This window comes from Podarcis raffonei, chromosome 16 (assembly GCF_027172205.1).
Source record: "Podarcis raffonei isolate rPodRaf1 chromosome 16, rPodRaf1.pri, whole genome shotgun sequence".
Lineage (NCBI taxonomy): Eukaryota > Metazoa > Chordata > Lepidosauria > Squamata > Lacertidae > Podarcis > Podarcis raffonei.
The window spans coordinates 19,825,956-19,849,490 of NC_070617.1; the positions used below are offsets into that span (position 1 = coordinate 19,825,956).

Here is a 23,535-nt window from a genome sequence, read left to right on the forward strand (position 1 = left end):
CTTGGGCCCTTGTTTTTTTGCTGGGCATGAGCATAGATGGCAATTTCCTTCCATCCCAGAGCTCCATATAACAACCACCCAAAGCAATGGACCTGATGTAACAATAATAATGGTATTATTTACGCCCAGCCCATCTGGCTGGTTTGCCCCGTCTCCGCATTTTCTCTCCACTACAGTGTTTAGAGATGTAAAACCAAACCCACCTTTACCAAGACACCAGGTCCCCACACCCGTCAGGATGGGGAAGCTCTGTGGCCTTCCATACAGTGGTACCTTGGAAGTGGTACCGTTCCGGAAGTTCGTTCGGCTTCCAAAACGTTCGAAAACCAAGGCATGGCTTCTGCAGCCAATCAGAAGCTGCGGAAGCTGCACAAGACATTTGGGTTCCAAAAGAACATTCGCAAACCAGAACACTCACTTCTGGGTTTGCAGTTTTTGGGAGCCAAAACCTTCGACTCGCAAGGTGTTTGGCTTCCAAGGTACAACTGTTTATATAATTTTGGATTCCTAGAGCAGGTCAGCCCCCAGCCAGCATGGCCAATGGCCATGTCTGATGGAAGCTGTAGTCCATTGACATCAGGAAGGCCAAAGGGTCCCTCAAACCTGTATTAGGGAGAGAAGAGCACCAGATCTGTAGCTGCCATTTAGCACCTGAATGATCTGGTGAATTGGGCTCTTTGGTTGCGGGATAGGGAACCGGTGGCCTTCCAGATTCTTGGACTCCCAACTCACATCAGCCCCAGCAAGCATGGCCAATTGTCAGGGACGATGGGCGCTGTAGTCTCACCAGTTTCTGGATTTCAAACTCTGCAGCCGTCTCCCAGTAGCCCTTGTCATTGGCGCTCTCCACTTTGACCTGGAAGGCGGATGCGGTTGCTATCGTCGCCCCTTCAGCCGAAAGGGCCAAGCTTTGTATCTTCTGATTGTGCTGGGAGCAATGGATTGGGTCACGGCCGACCAGCAGGCTCCACACCTTAATGGTCCCTATACACCAGAAAAACAGAAACAAAAATAAAAATGGAGAATCAGTAGCCGTGGTGGAACATTTTTATTCATGCTGCCAACCACAAGATCATCTGGAGGGTTAATCAAACCAAGATCCGTTCCATGGAGTAATCGCTAACATTTGATGAGATCTCAGGGGGCACCTGAATCTCAGCAAGGGCAGGCCAGCAGAATCTGGCTTGCCAAATGAAACTGATTGACGGTCAGTTGAATACAAATGAAAGTAGGTTTTTTTATTGATTTTCACAAGAAAGCAGCAATATAGAGACAGATATAAGCTCCTCACCGGCACCACCCACAAGAGAAGAAGTAGCTGAGAAGCTTTTGAGGACATCCAAGCGGAATAAATTGGCATAGGACTGAAGCCACTTAAGAGCTGTATATACTCCTTAAGAGCTGTATACACTCCTTAATGTATTCCATGAGACACAAACGCTTTCTTCATGTAAGAAAAGCATAGCTCAGTGACATAGCCAGTTCCCTACACAGCAACTCGCCCTGGCATGCAGCCATCCAGAAACAGACGAAGGCCATGTTTGTACGTCATGAGGAGTCAAACCATGGCTTATTGCAAATGCCAGCAAAACTGAAGCCTAAATAGGGCTGCTGAGAAAGGTGAAGGAAGTATTAGCCTGCTCAGCCCCACAATATTTTAAAAAGCTAAGGGTGGACACCTTCCTATCACTCAAAGCCCAATGACAATGGAGCATGGTCAGAAGCCATGGGCATGCCCTGAATGAAATGGGGGGGGGGGGGAACAACCACCAATAGAGAATTGTGGTGAAGTGGAGCTGCCTTCTCTTAGGGAATGGATGTCAGGAACCCTGAGCAGCCAAAGTCCTGTTGAAGGTAAATGGGCAAAAAATAATAATGGTTATAATATGCCAATGGAACAGTAGGAACACATGTGGACTAAAGGGTTAAAAGATACATTGTGCTATGACTTAAAGGATACTTTTTATAATATGATGTATCATTGGTATCTAACTCCTGAGAAATTAGCTAGACTGCATAAGAATGTTCCAAATGTTTGTGGGAAATGTCAGGAACAAAAAGGGACATTTTATCACACTTGGTGGTAGTGTAAAAAAAAAGCTAAGAAATAGTGGATACAAATGCATACATTGATACAGAAGATTTTGAAGGTTAATGTCCAACTGAAACCAGAGCTTTTTCTGCTGGGGCTTATGGATATACAATTAGAAAAATAATACGGAAAACTATATGCAATATATAGTGGCAAGACTGTTACATGCACAAGGATAGAAGGACTCATTATTACCTACTATGGAAGGTTATTGAAATTAATGGATTTGGCTGAGATGGGAAAGTTGATGTGCTTAATTAGAGAAAAATCACTGTTGACATTTATTAATGATTGGAAACCCCTTATGGACTTTCTGCGCAATAAGGAAAATGAACTTGTGGTATCAGGGTCTGAAGACTAAAAAAAAAGATAAGGTTGGTTAACGGGAAGTAGAAGAGTTTAATGTAATTAAGAGGCAAAAATGTTATATATATATTTAAAGCTAATAGTTGGAGAGTTTGAAGTTTTTCTTCTTTTCTTTTTCTAGTTCTCTATTTTCTTTTCAATTTTTATGAAACACAAGTGGTGTGTATCTTTGTAGAGTACAACAGACCTCTGGAACGAATTAAATTCTTAACCCGAGGTACCACTGTATTTTTTATTTGTTCTATCAAGCTTTAAATAAAAAATAATAAAGAAAAAAGAAGAAGTCCTGTTGAAGGCTCCACATGTGCAGCTTAATCCTGACCCTTGTTCCACAGGGAGCTCTCCAAGGTGGCTACCCAACTTCCACTTTGCATAAGAATACATAAAGCTGTCTTAATCCATGTCAGACCAAGGGTCCATTTAGCTCAGTAATGTCTACACTGACTGCCAGCAGCTTTCCGGGATTTCAAACAAATAGTTTCTCCCAGCCCTACCTGGACAAGCCAGGGATTGAACCTGGGACCTTCTGCATGCAGATGATCCAAGTCTGAACTATGGACCTTCCCCATGGCTTGCATAGGAAGGTAAGAAGCTGTCAAATAGTGGCTCAGACCTGTTGAGCCACCTATCAGTGATGTCTACACTGACTGTTGGTGGCTTTCCAGGATTTCAGACAGGGTTCTCTCCTAGTCCTAACTGGAGAGTCTAGGGATTGAACCTGGACCCTTCTGCATGCAAAGCAGATGCTCCTCCAATGATCTATGGCTGATCACTATGACAAGTTGGACCATTGCTCCATCTAGCTCAGTACTGTCAGGGGCTCTCCAGGGTTTTGGGTAGGGTGTATCTCTCAGCCCTACCTGGAGATGTCAAGGATTGAACCTGGGACCATCTGCATGGAAAGCTGATGCTCTACCACTGAGCTATGCCCTTTCCCCTCCGTTTGCAACTCTGCCCAATCACAGCAAGAAACTTTCGCTCCTCATGTTTCTCCAGCACAGCTTTTCAGAAGTTCAAGGGGAATCGGAGCTGGTAACATTTCCTTTCCCTATCTGAATTTAACAAATGGGGAGAATGGTGGCTTCCAGAAGACTCAGAAGGCAGCTGCAGACGGATTGCAGACATCTCCCCCACATCCCAAAGGAAGCAAAGCAAGAGTGTGCTAATGAAACGGCATCCAAACAAAATTTTAAACATATTTATGTGCACTTCTGCAAAGATTATTTTGGTGCCTTAGAAGCACTCCCCCACTGAGAAATAATGCCCGTAATCTCGGGAGCTATCTAATGGCACTCTTTCTGAAAGATTTATACTCCTTGTCCTGGGAGCAAAAAGCCATCACAGAAGCCATTTTGGGGTTGTTGTTGTCTTTATGTCATTATTAGGGATGCATACTTGAATTAATCTATTTGCCTAAACAATTAGCCACCTTGTTCTGCGCGCAACAGAGCCAAAACTGCAATTAGGCTTCCATCAAAGAGCCAAAAAAAGAGAAGGAGTCCCAACTAAAACTGCCCCAGTGGAGCCGTAAGGCACTCCGAGTCGGATTTTTCCAAATTTACTTTGAGGCATAATGGCTATTATGTTGATTGTTTGAAAGGTAAATAACAGCTAAGCTGGTTTTTCAAAAGGGGAAAAAAAAGGGAGGAAGAAAAGCATGGAACAGCAGCTGCCCCCCCCCCCGGCTCCATAAAAACAAGTTAACACTTTTTTTTAAAGCGTTAAACAAAAAATGAGCACCGGGAGCATCATGATCAAGACTACAGCCCTGCAGAGAGCAAGCCACCCAAGTCCAAACCACCATTGCAATGGTGGCGGTGGTTATGGAGGTTATTTTAGACAACAGTCATTGGGTTGCTTCTGACATTTTTAGGCTGCTTTAAAAGAGGGTGGGGAAGCTCTGGTCCAGGGGTCGGATGAGGCCATCTGAATCTGGCTTGAGGAGCTTCCTCCAGGGCCCTGCTTACATTTCACCCTCCTTGAGAGCTGCTTCCTGCCTGGGAATGTGCGAGGGGACCCCTCTCTGAAGCCATGGAGAACCGCTGCCAGTCAGTGCAGGCAATACTGAGCTAGATGGAGCGATGGTCTGATCCTGCATAAGGCAGTTCCACATGCACGTGGACAAAGCAAGATACCCTTTGCAAGAATACAAGAGGAATCATAGAATCATAGAGTTGGAAGAGACCACAAGGGCCATCGAGTCCAACCCCCTGCCAAGCAGGAAACACCATCAGAGCACTCCTGACATATGGTTGTCAAGCCTCTGCTTAAAGACCTCCAAAGAAGGAGACTCCACCACACTCCTTGGCAGCAAATTCCACTGTCAAACAGCTCTTACTGTCAGGAAGTTCTTCCTAATGTTTAGGTGGAATCTTCTTTCCTGCAGTTTGGATCCATTGCTCCGTGTCTGCTTCTCTGGAGCAGCAGAAAACAACCTTTCTCCCTCCTCTATGTGACATCCTTTTTTATATTTGAACATGGCTATCATATCACCCCTTAACCTCCTCTTCTCCAGGCTAAACATGCCCAGCTCCCTTAGCCGTTCCTCATAAGGCATTGTTTCCAGGCCTTTGACCATTTTGGTTGCCCTCCTCTGGACACGTTCCAGTTTGTCAGTGTCCTTCTTGAACTGTGGCGCCCAGAACTGGACACAGTACTCCAGGTGAGGTCTGACCAGAGCAGAATACAGTGGCACTATTACTTCCCTTGATCTAGATGCTATACTCCTATTGATGCAGCCCAGAATTGCATTGGCTTTTTTAGCTGCCCTGCCTTTGTTTGCATGAGCGCCACCATGGAAAGTGGGTCGTTTCTACCCACCTTCCTGTGGCAACACAAAAACTTTTCATGGTGTGAATCAGACCTGTGCAGGGCAGGGGGTGAAAGCAAACAGTGTCTGTGTGTTCCCCCCTCCCCTCCCCAAACCTCAAGGCTGTGGCTCTGTGCCAGACCCAGGCAAGCATGGAGCAGATGGAGCCCTGGCAAGGCCCCCCCCCACCTTCCAGCCCCTGCATTAGAAGCATCTGCTTCATTACCCAGAAAACCTTCCCCTGCTTTATCTAATGCTCCAGGAAAAGCATTTTGATTTGATTCATTTCGGGTAAAGGCAACGTGGAAGGCAATTAGAGGAGTAAAACAAAAACAAAAACAACAAAAAAACCCAAAGTGGAAGGCAGCCAGTGCTGACAATGGGAAACAAGGCGAAAGAAAATAAGGAGTCTGACCACTTGGAATTTGAACGCCATGACTGTGGATTCGGATGCCAAGCCACCTTGGGCTTCCAAGGGTAGGTGAGCACAAGGGATGAGACGGCAAAGCTGGGAAGAGATTCCACCACTTCTTTGGTGTGTGGCTGGTGCCTGTTTGGGCTGGAAGGGAGGGAGGCAAGGAGCCCAAACAGGAAGTGAAGCTGGAGCTAGCGGTAAGTGGAGTCAAAGCCAGTGGCAGATGGAGTCAAAGCCAGCAGAAGGCGGAGTCAAAGCCAGTAGCAGGTGGAGTCAAAGCCAGTAGAAGGCAGAGCCAACTCATTCTACTTGTCCTCATCTTATTTCCTGCTGAGTTCTACAAGGTCAACAATGAGGTAGAGGAGAATGAGGGGGAAGCTGACAGGCAACCCACTGGACTGGTCTTAAGTAGGAAAGCAGGCAGGTATAGGCTGGCTGAGGGCAGGGCAGGACCCCATTCACCCTAATGGCTGAGTCTCAACTCATGGCAGACGCTAGGAAGTTCTAAGGATGATGACATGGATTTGAACAGCGTAGCCCCTTGCAGTTTCCCGGTGGGGTGAGAAAAAGGCTTACAAGTGCCAGAACTTAAGGAACATTTGAAGCTGCCTAAATCCCAGAGTCCAAAGTCTCAGAGGCAGTGACTCTGAGGAAGAATAAAATGCAACTGAAAGCAGGTTCAATCACCATCCAGATAGGATTGCAACTGAACCACCAGTTGAAGCTGATATGTAAGCCCCAGGCACCATCTTATTCTATTTATAAGAATATTTATAAACTGGCAGCTCCTAAAAATATTGTGATGGTGTACGATAAAATCATTAGAACATCATTAACATTATAAAACACAGAACAAATAACCAAAGCTGAATTAAATTACCGTATCTTTTTCGTGTATAACACGAACCCTATTTTTTGGGACTCCAAATAAAGAAATCCCCCATATGCACAATCTATGTATCTATGACAACCCCCAATTTTAAAATTGAAAAAATTGGGGGTGGATATAGTCTTATACATGTAAAAATATGGTAATTCTCTAGAAAGTGGATGGCCAATTGTCATGTATCCATTCGCTTTGATTGCTGCATTGCAGGGAGTTAGACTAGAGGGAACCTTTGGGTCTCATCTGTCTCTATGACTCTGTAATTCTATGATGCCAGTTGTGCTTTCAATGGCAGTGATGGATCTGAGCTGAGCGCCTATTCCTCCAGAAGAAGTGTAACCCCATCCAGAAAGGGCAGCTCCTCACCTCTTAAGGATCTTAGCAAGATCTTCTGAGAGTTGGAGTGACCTGCCAATGCTTCTTCCTCTTGGCTCCCCTGCTGGCGCTGCCCCTCATTTCTGTATGACTTTGAAAGAAACGCAACTGCTGCTCCTACTACTGAGTTTTGCCTTCCAAAAAGAGAGGGAAACCTTCACCACAGCAATTCTGATTCCTTGAAACGCTTAGCTCCATCACTGTGTGGACCATTTTTCTCCAGGATTAGCTTGCAGAGCAAGGAGAAGCAAACGAGAAGGTCCCAATTGAGCTAACAGCTTATTGCAGGGGTAGCCAAGTTGGGTGCCCTCAAGATGTTGATGGACTACAACTCCCATCAGCCCCAAGCCTGCACTGTCAACAGTCGAAGGGGTAACGGGGGTCCATTTCGGCAACTGAAGGGTGCATTGTGTTTGGCTACCCGTATTGTAGAGGGTGAGAGCAGAAGGACGCCGTCGGCGAGGTGACCCACAGAACTTGCTGCATCGACTGGCAGGCTGTGAGAATGACAAGGCCTCCTCTGAAGGGGCAGGAGCCGCCTTGACGGCTCCTCGCGAAGATCGGCTGCCAAGGGCATCGCAGCTTGAGCTCTGCTGAGCAGGGAGAAAACGGTGTCGTGTCGAACGCGTTTGCAGAGTGGCTTCAACAGAGGAGGCCGACGGCGCTGCCTCCTATTGCTACCAGATGGCTTCTCGGTGCTGGTCGCATGCACACACACGTACGCAAAAGAAAAGGAAGCAGGGGTTGAGGAAAAGCACGGAATAAAGGCCTTGAGGTAGCTTTGAAAACAGAGCAAATTATTTTGGTCTCTTCTCCCCTGCCGCTCCAGATGCGAAAGAAAAGTCTCAGCAAACTTACCCTTTTAAAAAGGAAGAATGAGGTGGGAAGGAAAAGGGGGAAGGGCTGCAGCTTCAAGTGGGTAGAGCATTTGCTTTGCTGGCAGAAGGTCCCAGTTCAATCCCCATCATCTTCAGGTAAAGATGGGAGAGACCCTGGTCTGAAATCATGGAAAGCTGCTGCCAGTCAAGGTAGGCAGTGTGGAGCTAGATGGACCTATGATCTGACTTGGGATAAAGCAGCTCACTCTATTCCTATATGCCATTGGGAAAGGACTTCCAGGTGTTTTTGGACTATACCTCCCATCATCTCTGACCATTGGCTGTGCTGGCAAGGGACCATAGGTTTTGTAGTCCAAGGCGTTAGGAGGAGAGAGGCTGCGGAAAGCTGACTTAGGCCCTCTTCATACATTATGAGCTTAGGTTTCTTAAACAATTAGAGCTTTTTTATTGGTCAAATGTTACCTATTTAATGGCCACAGTTCAGTAACACAGTGCCTGGCAGGCTTAAACAGTAGTATGAAATAACTACAGAACTTACAATGGTGGTGGTGGGGGAGAGATCCAACACTTTATTTTGACTTACCTACTGTATATAAAAATATATTACCGTATTTTTCAAAGTATAAGAAAATTTTGGGGTCGTCTTATACATGGGCTGCTTGCCCATTCAGGAACACGGTGACAGTGCCATCAGCCACAGCGGAGGATCATCGGAAAACAGCTCAACAACCGCCCAGGGAACTTACAAAAGATGCTCAACAATCTTTTTGCAAAGTTCAACAACTTTCTTAATTTTTAAACTTCTTAATTTGGGGCTTCCAGAAATAGGGTGTTGTTTTATACATGTGGTCGTGTTATACACAGAAAAATATGGTATATCCTGCCATTTGAATGGCACTGCACCATGGATGGCAGGTTGTAACTGTTTGAAATTAGTGTAAAAATGAAAATAAAGATAAAATCTTTTAAACAAATAAAACACATTATAATCCATTTGAAAAGCAACCACCTCAGAGGAAGCAAGTAAAAATGGCCTTAGCAGGCAAAAGCTTGGTGGGACAAAAATGTTTTTACCCATCAGCAAAAGGCAGCCAGAGAGGGGTCCATCCGTGCTTTATGGTGAAAGCTATTCCACTGTATTGGTGCAGTCACTGAAAAGGCCCCACCGCTAATCATCCTCAACAGTCCTTGGAGAAGGGCCTCTCCTTCTGATCTTTGGAAGGAGGGAGGATGTGATCCCTTGGGTGTCCTGGGCACAAGCCATTGAGGGTTTTATAAGGTTATCACTATCATCACTCTGAATTGTGTCTGGGAGCAAACTAGTAGGCATGTGTTACTATTAGCATATAAAGCATACCCTCCAACATTTCTCAGATGAATATGCCCATTCTGTTCTGTTCTATATACCCCACCCATCTGACTGGGTTGCCCCAGCCACTCTAGGTGGATTACAACATGTATAAAAACATAATAAAGCATTAAGCATTTTTTAAAGAAAACATCCCTATATAGGGCTGCCTTCAGATGTCTTCTAAAGGTTGTATAGTTACTTATCTCCTTGGCTTGGAGGCTGCATAGCTCTATACCCTCCAACATTTCTCCAATGAAAACAGGGACATCCTAAGGAAAAGTGGGACATTCCAGGATCAAATCAGAAACCAGGATGGCTTCTGTATTTTCCGGGACTGTCCCTGGAAAATAGGGACACTTGGAGGGTCTGTATAAAGCCCTTAACAACTTGGGACCAGTTTACGTTACCCCCAACTCTTGGTTTCTATCTCTCTCGCTGTAAAGCGCAAATCAGAACGACCTGACCAGGAGGTGCTAGGAGGACAAAGATGATAAACAGTCGTAATATCCTTTGCATGTTAAACATGATCAACGCAACAAGTTTGGACAGGCCTTTTTGAGTGCAGCTGCACAGGTGGCCATGCTACTTCCGGCAACAACCACGCTTGCTCATTTGGAAAACATGCCTAACAGAGGGCCTCTAGATCCCACAGAAAGAGACTCCCCCCCCCCCGCACTCTTGTCTCCCTCTGCAAGTGTGCATCCAACACACATTTTTGGCCATGGACACGTGCATTTCTTTTGCAGGCCAGCCACCTTCTCTTGCTGTCCAAGAAGGAAAGGCAGATCAAAGCTGATCCACAGACTTTATTTTGCTATATATTCTCTGTGTGCTCAGCACACCAGAGATGGGGCAGGGGACGGGGAGAGGAAGGGAAATGAGACAGAAGGCCCAGGATTTGCATTCATCAAACAATATCTGGTTCGCTCTTTTGTCTCGTGAGCTGATCTCCCTGCGTCTCAAGAAAAAGGGGGGGGGGAGAGAGAGAGCCAAAACAAGTTGTTTGCTCAAGACGAGTTTGGCTGGGCTGCAGCCTGGCACGGTTACCCCGAGTGGCAGCTCCATGAGGAATTAAAAGCAGCCGTTTTAATGGGCAGCGCGATCCAAAGCCTCCTAATGCACCGAGGGTTACCAGCCAACTTTTCCCCACATAAAAGCAAGTGTGAGCACACACACACACACACGTTGTGTGCAGAAAGGATTAGAGTCGCTGTCGCAGAGACACACGCGAGCACACAAAAGCTGGGCGCAGCTGCTGGGAGGGGGGGACGCTTTTAGAAAACAATATTAGGAAAGAGTCGCCGTTAACTTACCGTCCTCGTAAGCTGCCGCTGCCAGGGAGCTGTTTATCCTCACAAAGGAGGCGTGCGGCCGGGGGCCGGGTTCGGCCAAACCGTGCTCAGGGTCCAGGGCAGGAGCGGTGTAGTCCCAGGTGCGAGTGTCCCACAGCTTCACATCCCCTGACGTGTAGCTGGAAGGGAAAGCGGGAAACGGGTTAAAAAAAAAAGCGAGCGTCGGAGTCAGTGGGAGCCAACGGAGAAGGAACTCGGTGGTTGTGGGCAAAAGCAAGGTGTTTCTCTTCCCATCCACCATTTCCTCCTCTCGGCCTCCCACTTTGACAGGAACAAGACCCTTTTGCAAATGAGGCTGGAAAGCTCTTGGTTTTCCTTTTCTTTTTTTAAACTCATGCTACCAGCTGCGTTCACAAGTGAACAAAAGGGCAACGCCGGGTGTAGGGGAACTTTGCCTTCCAGGTGTTGCTGAAGAGAAACTCCAGTCGGCCCCTGCAAGTGTGGCCCATAGCTGGGGGAGATGGGAGTTCAGCAGCATCTCTCCAGACTTGTGATACACACAAAAAATGGGTACAAAAATGGTAGCCATGCTGTCCTATTAGAAAACCTCCGAACGCCATATTGTTTATTTATTTAGGAAATTTATATATTGCCTGCTCGGGGGATGGGGTGGGGATTATCCAAGCGGTGCAGAAATCCCATTACAGTATACGCAACACGTGACAAAAGGTAACCCAAAGAGAAATATACATAAAAACATCAATTAAAAAAACAAGATAAAACCAATAAAAAGTTGGAGCAAATGCACCTAAATCAGCTGTCTAGACAGGTTTCCTGAAACGAAAACATTTTCAGCAGGCCTCTTAACAGAGTAGAGTTGTGATGACTATTACTAGAGGAATATGCCTTTCTTAGGCCAACCAAAAGAGTCACAAAACAGGGTGCAAGCTTTTGAGTTACGCAGGACTCTTTTGTTGGACTAGATGTGGAAAAAAGGCCTGTTGCTCAAGCCTTCCTTGCCTGCGTGTTTTAACAGTCTTAAAGCAGAACGTGATAAGACAGTAGCAGACTTTCAGGACCTCTGCAGGTGTCAAGTTGCCCCCAGGACTCCTGGGGAGGCTGGTCCCCCGCCTCTGCAAATACAGCAACCAGCTGTTGCTCAGTTCTATCCTTAGGCAAAACGCAGAGATCCCTATTTGGCTTTCCTTTCTTAATGTAGGGGAATGTTGCTATTGTACTCAGGTCCTCCTTGCGGGCTTTCCATAAGTATCTGGCTGGCCTTGTGAGAACAGGATGCTGGACTCGGTGGACCTAGAAAATCCTCAGAACTCTTGATACAGCATTGTACCTAACAGATGTTGCATCTACCTCAAGCATCACTAGGGTGATTAAGATAAAGCTCAGCCATTTTGCTGATGCAAGTTCTGCCATGCTGGGAGGTAGCAATGCCACGGGACGGCAGCGGGGGGATGGGACGCAACAATAAGCTTGCACTTGGGTCCTGCTTGTGGGTTTCCCATTGGGGCACCTGCTTGGCCACTGTGAGAACAAGAGGCTGGACTAGATGGGCCACTGGCCTGACCCAGCAGGGGTCTCTTTTTCCATCCTTATGTACAGGAAGCAAAACAGACCCCTAGCTCTCTATGACTTGGAAGCAGCTCCCTCTGCTTGGATGCGATGAAAGAAAATCAGGGGGAAACTCAAAAGGAGAGTGTCACAGATGAGCTTCCGTTGCACGCAGTTGGAACAGATGACCAACATAAGCAAGCATGGTGGTGACTCTTAAATAGGGGTTGGGGGATAGTTTTGGTCCGGTGGGCCAGATCTTTATCTCCCCACCCCATGGTCCAACTCTGACAGGTGGGTGAGGCATATGACATCAGGTATAATGGAGATGTTGTTTGTGGGGAGAGGAGGAATGGTCTGACAGGCCAAATGGGGAACTCTAGCAGGCTGAATACTACTTGCGAGCCAGATGTTCCCCAACTCCCACAGGTTTTCCCTCCAGGACTGCGGACAAACAGTCTCTTCCAGGCCTACCCGAAGGAGCATAAAACCTGACAAGAAGTGCTGAGGCCATTCTGTTGTGTCTATGCTGCTTCCTTCCTCAGGACCAGTTAGGACAAGGACAAGAGTAGAGCTTCCCAGCCCTTTCTGAGATGCCAAATCCAGCCTCTCGCTGATCCCAAGGTTCACTTGGGAGTTCTCGGCATCTCAATTTTGTTTTCCAGCAAAGGATGCCACAGCATCAAGCTATTCAAGACACAAGGGTTGTGTGGTCAGGCCTCCTGAAGTTTAAGCTTTTACTTAAAAGAAGCTGTTTCTTGGAGGAGGGATCTCAGATTTTGACAGGACAGATAGTGCTGGGGAAGTGGGGAGGTGAAGCTCATCAAAATCCCCACCAACCACGTGGCAGCTTTTGAACTGAAGAAGAAATGCCAGGAAGTGCCATCAACGGTCTCTCGTGAAGGGGTATGCTTGGCCCATATTTAGTGACATGCTATAACTCAGGGGTCACCAACTGTTTTGAGGCCAGTGGGCACATTTGGAATTTTGATAAAGGGCTGGAGGAGCCAGTCACAAAATGGCTGCCATGCAGGGGGGGCGCCGTCACACATCACAAAATGGCTGCCGTGACATATTGGCTTGTGAGGCAGGGCCAGTGAAAGCAGGAACTGAGCAGCAACAGCAGAGAGCTGCTCATGCATTGTGGATGTTTGAGGGGATGTTTACGGAGACCTTTTGCAGGAGCCACAGGGGGTGCTGGTGAGCATGCTAGCGCCCGCAGGCACCGCGTTGAAGACCCCTGGCTCTGCTTCTTATGCATCCAGTTTCTCGAGCCTGCTGGCAGAGACCGAGGCGCGAATGAGAACCAAACAAAGGAGGTGCTTCAGCCAGGCTGACTCTGCAAGAGGCAGAACGGAGCTGGGTGTTATCCCAACGAAGTGGCAACTTCCTGGAGAAAAAATAAATAAATAAAAATAAAAATTGGAAAGCTGCGGAAAGCTCGAGTCGCCAAGCCAAAATCAATCTCTCTCCAGAGCCCCAGATGTCCTTATCATTGCCTAATGGCAATTATACTCAGCCAATTAAGACTCGGCTATCACTGTTGCATTGTTAGTAAGCCTTTGGCCCCTAGTGTTGATGGCTGTCTAATTAGTGTTTGTGCAAAGTACAACTGCAAGATACGCCACGCAAAGCTGACAAACACACCCCAAAATAAGCCGTCAATAAGAGGATCGTCCATAGCACCACTGCTGGCAAACAGATATCTTTTGAAGAAGAAGAAATATCTTACTGATGAAAGAGCGGGAGACATTCTAAACTAGTCAAAACTGAGAAGTCTAGCTGGTTCCTGGTTGATTGGAAAGAAAGAGACAGGAGGCTGGTCACTGCACACCTAGAAAACCTAATATCCAACAGTGCATAAACTCAAAATATCTGCCATTGGGCTTCATAGGTGAGCATCTGCTTAATTTAAACACTTGCACATTCTGAAGGCAGGCTGAAAAAATGAATAAGGCCTTCCCACCCTCCATGGGTCCGAGGCCCTTGGAAAGTTAACAATGAGGGAATGTGGCTCTCAAGTTGAAAACTGTCCCCAACCCTTGATTTAAGGCATCTCAGCAGTCTTTGTTGCCCTTCCAAGAGGGATTCTTCCACCTGCTTAAATTTTAGAACTGATTTATTATAATTATGATGTGTTTTTTGTTATCTCTGCATAGTCACACACATGCATGGGTTCTGCAGCTGTGCAGACACTGCTCAGGAACCTTCCAAGACTCTGGAAGCTGCTGGGCAGGGAGTTCAATACTGACAGATAAAAGAAAGTACTTCTTCATGCAGAGCAGAGTTAAACTATGGAACTCACCCCCACAGGAGGCAGGGACAGCCACCAACTTAGACGGCTTTAAAAGAGGATTGGACAAATTCATAGAGGAGAGGGCTATGGATGGCTACTAGCCACAACGGCTATTCTCTGCCTCTGCAGTTAGGGACAGTAATGCTTCTGAATACAGTGGTACCTTGGTTCTCAAACTTAATCCGTTCCGGAAGTCCGTTCCAAAACCAAAGCATTCCAAAACCAAGGTGCGCTTTCCCATAGAAAGTAATGCAAAATGGATTAATCTGTTCCATACTTTTAAAAACAACCCCTAAAACAGCAATTTAACATGAATTTTACTATCCAACGAGACCAGTGATCCATAAAATGAAAGCAATAAACAATGTATTGCAGACGCACAATCAATCAATCAGTAGCTGAATTGGGTTCCACACAGTCACAAAAACAAAACAAAAAGAGCCGCAAAAGCAAAAACACAAAATAAATGGCAAAAACAGATAGACCTCAGCATAACACTCAAAACGGAGCACGTTTGGCTTTCGAAAAAAGTTTGTACACCGGAATACTTACTTCCTGGTTTGCTGTGGTTGGGTTCCAAGTTGTTTGAGTACCAAGGCATTTGAGAACCAAGGTACCACTGTACCATTTACTGGAAACCATGGGAGGGGAGAAGGCTCTTGTGATCATGTCCCGCTTGCAGGTTTCCCACAAGCATCACGTTGGCCACTGTGAGAACGGGATGCTGGACTCGATGGGCCATCCAGCGGGCTCTTCTAATGTTCTGATCCTGCTTTCTGCAGGGTGCAAATGAGTAGGAACTCAGTCCTACAAGGTTCAGGCACACCAGGCCATTCCCAGAGGAAACTAAGCAGGACTGAACTTCATGTGCATCAGATCACTCTTAAGAGGTCCATCCTGCTTTCTGCTGGGTTGAGCTTCCTGAGGATGCATCTCTACCTGCCATACACCTGACATCAGGTGTGGGGCAGAGGCACCTGGTTGGGGGGGTGATTCTGCATGCCAAATGGAGAGGTCTGGGAGACTGATTCTTGCCCATGAGCCAGAGGTCTCCAACCTACCCTGCTCTATACTTAGGCTGACATTTTGATTTAATGAGAGCCAATGTGGTGCAGTGGTTAAGATGCCAATCTAGGACCTGAGAGACCAGAGTTCCAATCTCCCACTCAGCCATGAAGGTTACTGGGTGACCTTGGGACCAGTCATTCACTCTCAGCCTAACCTATCTCACAGGAAGGGCTCATGGATTGGGAGCAGGAGAACAATGTACACCACCTTGAAAGGTGGGATGCAAATAAATAACGTGATCTGTGAACCTGGTAGATCCCTTGGTTTCAAATTTCAAATATACTGTACTTTTACTGGATTAACAAGAAGATACAGTGGTACCTCCGGTTAAGTACTTAATTCATTCCGGAGGTCCGTTCTTAACCTGAAACTGTTCTTAACCTAAAGCCGCCGGAGCACAATTTCTGTTCTCATCCTGAAGCAAAGTTCTTAACCCGAGGTACTATTTCTGGGTTAGCGGAGGTCCGTAACCTGAAGCATATGTAACCCAAGGTACCACTGTACTTATATTTATTGCATTGATATCCCTCATTTTTCTTCAAGGAACTCAAGGTGGTGTATGTGGGTCACTCCGTCTTCATTTTATACCCTGTGAGGTATGTTAGGCCGGGGGGGGGGGGAGGACAGCGACCGGCTCAAGGTCACCCAGTGAGCTTCATGGCTGAGTGGGGGATTCGAACCCTGGTCTCCCAGGTCCTAGTATGACACTCTAACCACTGTGCCACACTGGATAGGTGGCAACGCTAGCATGGAATACACCGTTCGCCAGGTGGAAGTGGAAGAAAACAGCCCCCTTAAGATGGCTTCATCTCGTCTATGGAGGGGGGGCGGACCCTTCAATTTCACCTCTCTTCCCATTCAGTCATGCGAGGAGATTGATTGATAGGCACTTGAGCTGTGGGGCCGAGAGCGCCTGCTCTCCCGTCACTCGCCTTTCTAAAGAGCCCCGTGCTTATGGCCTGACATCAGAGAACTCAATCTGGCAAGCGCGTGTTTATCAATAGCACTTTGCGCTGCGGCGGTTACGATGCTTGTTTTCTGGGTCAGACCTTGGATTCCTTTTCATTTGGAGGCTGCAATGTTTGCGGTTACCTCACCCCTAATCAATGCTGGATACAACCAGCCTTTTCTATGGCTGCGTGTCTCAGATGCGCAGCTTAAAGAGACAGGAGCCTGTGACACGTGGGCCTCCGGTTTCAAAACAATGCAAAGACCTCTTTCTTTCTCTCCCTCTCCCTCTCCCTCTCCCTTCCCTCTTCTTCTTTCCAGGCTTACAAAAAAAGCCGCTAAGATGGCACTGCAAAATGCAGACTTCTCAAGGACACTTGGTGCTGTAGACAATTAGCATACAGCAGATTTTTTGTTTAAACAAAAAGAATAGCAAGTATCTGCAGATGGGGAGTTCAAGTTGTTCCTCTATGAATCGCATTCTGGAGTCTAAATTCTCTTCTGCCTTAAGGAACAATTCCAGATTAGAGAAATGAGTAGCTGGCTTGGAGACTATCGATCTGTTTTCAACTCCCCTAATCTCTAGCCGGTGGGGTGGGGGGGAAATGCATCCCCCCTTCCTCAGTCATCTTCATCCTTCTCTCTAATTCTTCGGTTGGTTTTTATTGACGTTAAGTCAACCAATATATAAGAACTGTTAGATGCTATGGGCTGCGGCTAGTTAAGATGTACTCATAGCGGACCCAGTGAAATTAATCACTGTGACTAACTTAAGCCCATTGATTTCAAATGTTTGTACCATGAATATGTGGCCAGTGTTGTGTAGTGGTTAGAGTGCCGTACTGGGACCTGGAAGAGACCAGGGTTCAAATCCCCATTTGGCCATGAAGCCCACTGGGAGACTTTGGGCCAGTGGCTGCCTCTCTCAGCCTGTATGGCCAGCAGCCAGGGCTGATGGGATTTGTAGTCCAACAATACCCAGAGGGCCACAGTTCCCGCACCCTCCCTAGGGGTTAGCAGGACCAGTACTTTGCTTTATAAATTCACATGCTCATTAAGAATAGCCAGAACACACCACGGAAGAGGAAAGCTTCCTTCAAAAAAAGAGAGAGAGCCTGCTTCTGGTAAGACCAGTTTTTCTATGCATCTCTAATTGGGTAAATTGAGGCTCAGGCTGATTGCTGTACATGGTTTCAGTGGGCGTCAAGGCAGCTAACATGCGTAAGACACCTTGGGGGCCTCGACTCCCACAGCGGCGCTCTAAAATTAGCCCTGTTGATTAGGTTATATTTCTTTGTTTCAGACAACCTGTGGTGGAGGGGACTGGAGGGGGGATGGACGGACGGACAGACAAAAGTCAGTCTCCTTCTAAAACCCAGCTTCCTTCTCTAAGGGAAGGCCCTCACAAAAAAGCACACCTTTGTGCCATTGCAACAGAAGAGCTGGCAGGAAGGCAAGCAGTTGGGAACACACAGCCAAGCTACGCTGTTCTGTGCACTGAGCTCTTTGGTTAGGTCACATGTGTGACTGACAATGACCCAACCAGTGTAGGGATGGCGTTTTAGCTGCCACCCTCTATGGCTGGGCCATGCCTCCCTGCTGGGCTTTTCTTTCTCATGGGGACACAGAGGTGCAAAGGGGACTGCATGGAGAGAGATAGAAAGTGTTGAATGCAGCTGGGTAGATAAAGAGTCTGGCCGGAGAGAAGGCAGCTTTCCTACATTACTACTTCTGGAGCATGGCTGGGGACCAGGAGAAGGGGAAAGCACAGGGGCTGTTCCCTTCACACCCTACTTGTATCCTTCCCGGAGAAACGCAACTGGCCACAGCCAGAAACATGAAGGCCTTCAAGCAGTGCACTGTTAAACTATGGAACTCCCTCCCACAGGAAGCAGTGAAGGCTTTAAAAGAGGACTGGTCAAATTCTTGGAGGAGAAGGTTACCAATGGCTATAAGCCATGATGGCTATTGCTCTGCCTCCACAATGGGGGCCAGGAATGCTTCCGAATACCAGTTGCTGGAAAACCACTGGGATGGAGAGTGCTCTTGTGCCCTGCTTGCAAGGCTTCCCACTGAGGCATCTGGTTGGTCACTGTGAGAAAAGGATGCTGGAATAGATGGACCACTGGCCTGATCCGGCAGGCTCTTTTTCTTAGGAAGCTAGATTTGTGTGCTTCAATACTGGCTCAGGGAGGGCCACAAAAGCCCTTGCTTCTGTAGTGCATTTACACCCCACATTTTTCTCCAAGCAAGTCAGGACTGCACACATCAACAACAACAACAACAACAACAACAAGAACAACAACAACAACTTCTTCATTTATACCCTACCCATCTAAGTCACTCTGGGCATCTTACAGCATATCTAAAAACATAAAGCATTTAAAACCTCCCGATACAGGGCTGCCTTCAGGTGTCTTCTGAAAGTTGTTCTTCCCCATCCCAATTAATTCCCACTACAGCCCTGTGAAGTAGGTTACACTCCAAGGGCTTCATGGCCGATTGGGAATAGGAACTCTGGTCTCTCCCAGGTGTTAGTCTGACACTTCAACCCCTATACTACACTGGCTCTTCTAAGATGAAGGTGAGAAGGGTTCTAGTTTCAGTCAAGATATTAAGACCTGCCAGAACTGTGGCATGCAAGACCTGAGTGAGACTGCGCTCTCACCAATGATGATTCACAGAAACTGCTGTTCAGAGGCATGATGCTTCCAGCAGTGGCTAGCACCAATAACGTTTACTCTGCTTTTCAGAAAAGAACTGGTCTTATGATGACCATATCTAATCCTGATTTTATGTCCCCTACCCCACAAAAAAGGCGGGGAGCAAAACCACAGTGGATGCTGCTTGGGGTGGTGTCATATTAGACCCCCCAAAAAAGCTTGCAAAATGTCTGGATCTCACAGAGGGAAAGCAGTGGCCGAACTGCCGTGTGGCTTGGCTGCTTCCAGAAATGGTCTTTTCAGATATCAGCAGCTCTGCAGCTAGACCGAATCTGCGCAAACATCCGCCTCCCTGGGGTCCTCAAAATGTCACGAGCCTCTCTGCCAAAGATACCTGAACGAGGCCTCGCACCAGCTGCAATCTGAAGCCACGTTCCAAAAGGGGGGGGGTGCGGGTTGCAAAAATTAAGACCTTTGAAGGGGCACAGTCAATACCGACTTAGCTATTAGTGGGAGGCAATCAATTCTCAACATTTCATCCTGAAAAAGAAAGAAAAAGAAAAGCGGAGGAAAGAACTACTCCCTGAATTTAGTTCAAGCTGCCTTCATCTCCACCACTCAAAGAATCTGGCATTAATGGAGCAGGAGATATATATTTATTTTATACAGACAATTGACTCTAATCCTACTCTACAAAAATGTATCATTAAAATGAAGTGTTGCTGTAAAATACCATACATTGATTTATGGCAGGGCTGAGCCAATTTCACAGTTCGTATGACATCACCACTTCTACTGAGCGCCCGCTTGGTGGCTTCTGAAAGACTGGGAGGGTGGAAAGCGGAGGGGGGGGGCGTGCTGGGAGGAGGTGAGGAGAGGGGGGGTGGGAGAGGGAGAGAGGGACTCTACCTGATCTATATACTCCAGTCTAGGTCAAGGTAAGATTACTGATTAACCTGGGACAATCATTCTCAAAGCCACCGGCCCCCCCCCTTTTAAACCGTAGGATCAGAATTGATAAGGCTCAGGGCATTAAAAGACCTGCGTTAATAAACCTTTTCAACTCTGCATTGCAGATAAAGCAATTGTGGTGATAAATAGAAACGATGTGCCGTTGTGGGAGTGGACAAATCTCTCTCGGGTGGTTCAGAAAATGCAGCCCAGGGGAGACATTCAGCACTCCAGTTCAAACCCCGTTCCAAGGCATGAAGAAAGGGTATCAAGCAGAGTTTAGCTTTTAACTACTGTCATTGCCTCTCTTCCCCCCCCCCCAAGCATTTCAGCTAAAAGCCACAATAATAAGTTTTATCTCTGTTAAATAACAGATTCAGTTTTATGGTTTGGGGATACATCAGTCAGGCTCTTAATCCAAAGACGAGCCAAGGCTCTTGGAGGGGGGGGGGGGTAGAAAAAAGAAAATCTCAAATTCCACTGAGCTAAATGAGTTCACCTCCCCAACACCCCCTTGAGCAGCCAGTTCTGGAAAAAGAAGTGTTTTGAGAGGTTTCAAATTTCTAAGCCCCCTTTTAGGCAAATAAGTGACTAAGCCCCAAGTAAGTAACATCAGCAACAGACATTGTTTTACAGAGACCGTCTTCAATTAAAAACACACACACACACACACAATCGGTGGATCAATCAATGCTTTCAGCTCTAGCATACTTAGTTACTTAGACAGTAACTTTCTCAAGCACAGATTCAGGCTCCTGTTTCCCTTTTGGTCACCTCTGCTGTCCTGTCAACTTCTCTGCCATAAGGACCAGTGTTCAGCTCCCTTAAGAGCTCCAGCTGCAACCCAGCTCATGACTTCTTCATGAAGAGCAGTGCTAAAACTCTGGAACTCGCTCCCACAGGAGAGGCAGCGATTGCCACCAACTTGGATGGCTTTAAAAGAGGACTGGACTAACTCATGGAAGATAAGGGTATTGATGGCTGGAAGCCACAAGAGCTATACTTTGCCTCCAGTGTTATTAATGCTTCTGAATTCAAGCTGGTGGAAACCATAGGGGCATGGGGTAATAGTGTTCAGGTCCTGGGTAGCCACTCTGAAAAGAGGATAGTGGATTTCATGTCTTAACCTAACAGGACAAAACTGGCTTGCTCTCTTCTTCGAGAGCCAGTGTGGTGTAGTGGTTAAGAGCGGTAGTCTCGTAATCTGGGGAACCGGGTTCGCGTCTCCGCTCCTCCACATGCAGCTGCTGGGTGACCTTGGGCTAGTCACACTTCTTTGAAGTCTCTCAGCCCCACTCACCTCACAGAGTGTTTGTTGTGGGGGAGGAAGGGAAAGGAGAATGTTAGCCGCTCTGAGACTCCTTAAAGGGAGTGAAAGGAGGGATATCAAATCCAAACTCTTCTTCTTCTTAGCCAAGATGTGTGTTTGGTGACCCATCATGCAAATACCTAACACGCCCGAGTTTGATTTTCCCCTCTTCCCTTCTTTCCCCTTATGTCATTTTTAGGGTTTCTTCAAAATCATAAACCTGAGACTGGAGACTGCCTATTATTATTTTGAACTGATAGTATTTATGTCACTCTGGGAGCTGAAGTATGGCGCACAAATGCTCTAAATAAAACAAACAGGCAGGCAGGCAGGCAAGCAGACAAGTCTCCCTCCAGGGTTTCTGTTGGAATCCCCAAGTTTAACAGAGAAACCTCTTAAGTGATTCATCTCCTTGAAATACCAGTATGCTTAATCAAATGCTGTGGATATTAGGACCTGCATGGATACTTAACCATTTGTTTCTCAGCGGAGATCCCATGAGCTGCTTAGATATGCCACTGTCAATGTATGGAACTTTTTCCTGAAGCCAAGACCAAGGTTTTGAAATCAGCTGGCTTTTGGTGATCAAGTTTTATGGTCTCTCTCTCTCTCTCTCTCTCTCTCTCACACACACACACACACACACACATGCACACACATATCTGGATTTTCAGAATTTATTTTGAATGTATTACATCGGGGTCAGCAAACTTTTTCAGCAGGGGGCCGGTCCACTGTCCCTCAGACCATGTGGTGGGCTGGACTATATTTTGGAAAAAAATATGAACAAATTCCTATACCCCACAAATAACCCAGAGATGCATTTTAAATAAAAGCACACATTCTACTCATGTAAAAACACACTGATTCCCAGACCATCCGTGAGCTGGATTGAGAAGGCTATTGAGACGGATCTGGCCCCTGGGCCTTAGTTTGCCTACCCATGTATTACATCTGGGAATTTTCAGAGGCGTAGTCATGTTAGTCCATTACACAAAACAAGGAAAATCTTACAAGAAAAAAAAGAGATAATTTTTTTGGCTGCCACTTCTAAGACATGCAGTAAATCAACAGCAAAAGAGATGTGATACCTTTGTGTTGCTAGCAAATTATCTGAATTATGGATACTATTCTGGTTAAGTTTGTAAGATCTGTGTAACTGGCCAGAAAGACTGGATGCAAACACACACAGAGCAAAAAATGATTGATTGTGATAGCAGGTTGAGCCCGGAAGATGGCTACTTTGTAGAGCTGTGTTTGAGAGTTTATAAAACTTTACAGTCTTAAAGCAAGGATGGGAAACCTGTAGTCCCCCAGATATTTGGTCTACAACTCCCATCAGCCCCAAGTGTTAGGGATGATGAGAAGTATAATTAGTCTGGCAACACCAGGAGGTCACTGTGGACTGTATCCAACATTCTCTGTTGAACCTGCTGTACTCCTTTAGCCTCCCCTCCCCTGAGAACCTCAATTAGGCTGTCAATTCAATTCTTCTAGGCAACACTCAACATTCTCAGACCCTTAGCACAAGAACCTTTGCTCCAGCGGATGGCAGAATTTAAAGGCTGGCCAACAAAGGAATCTAGAACAACAGTTGTTTTGGCATAAGCTTGTTGAGCAACAGCTGATTCTTGCAGCCCAACAATCTCTGAAAACGAATGCGCATTTCCCCTTGTGCATCAACCTTCCACCAGCACAATAAGTATACAGCTAAGCGACTTTAACTCACAGCTACATTGGATACAGCCCATTGCACTGGCCACGCAACATCCAGCGAGGCTGCCGGTGGGAGAAGTGTTCAGTCCGCAAAACAGAACTCTCAGGAAGCCAACTACCATGTACTTACCCGGCAATGACAACCCCGTCGCAAGAATGCACATCGCACAGAACTTTCCCAAGTTCGTACTGCAGCTGGCTCACGGCGCCAATGCGGTTCTGCAGAGGAAGACAAGGGAGCGGCATTGGCCTTGATCAGCCACGTAGCAATCCCAACCATTCTGCTTCCCCATCACCAGAAGGGTCATAGCTCTGTGCATGCAGGAGGCCCCCACGTTTAATCTCGACCATCTCCAGGTAAGGCTAGGAAAGGCTCCTGTCTGAAACCACAGAGAGCTGCTGCCAGTCAGAGCCAGCAACACTAAGGTAGATGGTTCGAGGGTCTGACTTGATAGAAAGCAGCTTCCTGTGTTCCTGTATGCAGGGGAAGGCTCAATAGCAGGGAACATGCTTTGTGCCCAAAAGATGCCAAGCTTGCCCCCCAGTGCCTCTAGATAGGGCTATGAAAGTTCTCTGTCTGAAATCATTGAGAG

At 46.8% G+C, this 23,535-nt stretch overlaps 1 protein-coding gene across 5 annotated transcripts in view; it reads right to left on the reverse strand.

The window, feature by feature from the left end:
* Positions 1-23,535, reverse strand: part of FBXW8 (F-box and WD repeat domain containing 8) — a 67,056-nt gene that overhangs the window by 20,645 nt on the left and 22,876 nt on the right. For all 5 annotated transcript variants that reach the window (XM_053368140.1, XM_053368138.1, XM_053368139.1 and 2 more), the window contains 3 exons: positions 23,073-23,161; positions 10,447-10,604; positions 788-984 (listed from right to left, as the gene is read on the reverse strand). In XM_053368140.1, the coding sequence (XP_053224115.1) occupies positions 788-984; positions 10,447-10,604; positions 23,073-23,161 (444 nt within the window). The remainder of the gene's footprint in view (positions 1-787; positions 985-10,446; positions 10,605-23,072; positions 23,162-23,535) is intronic.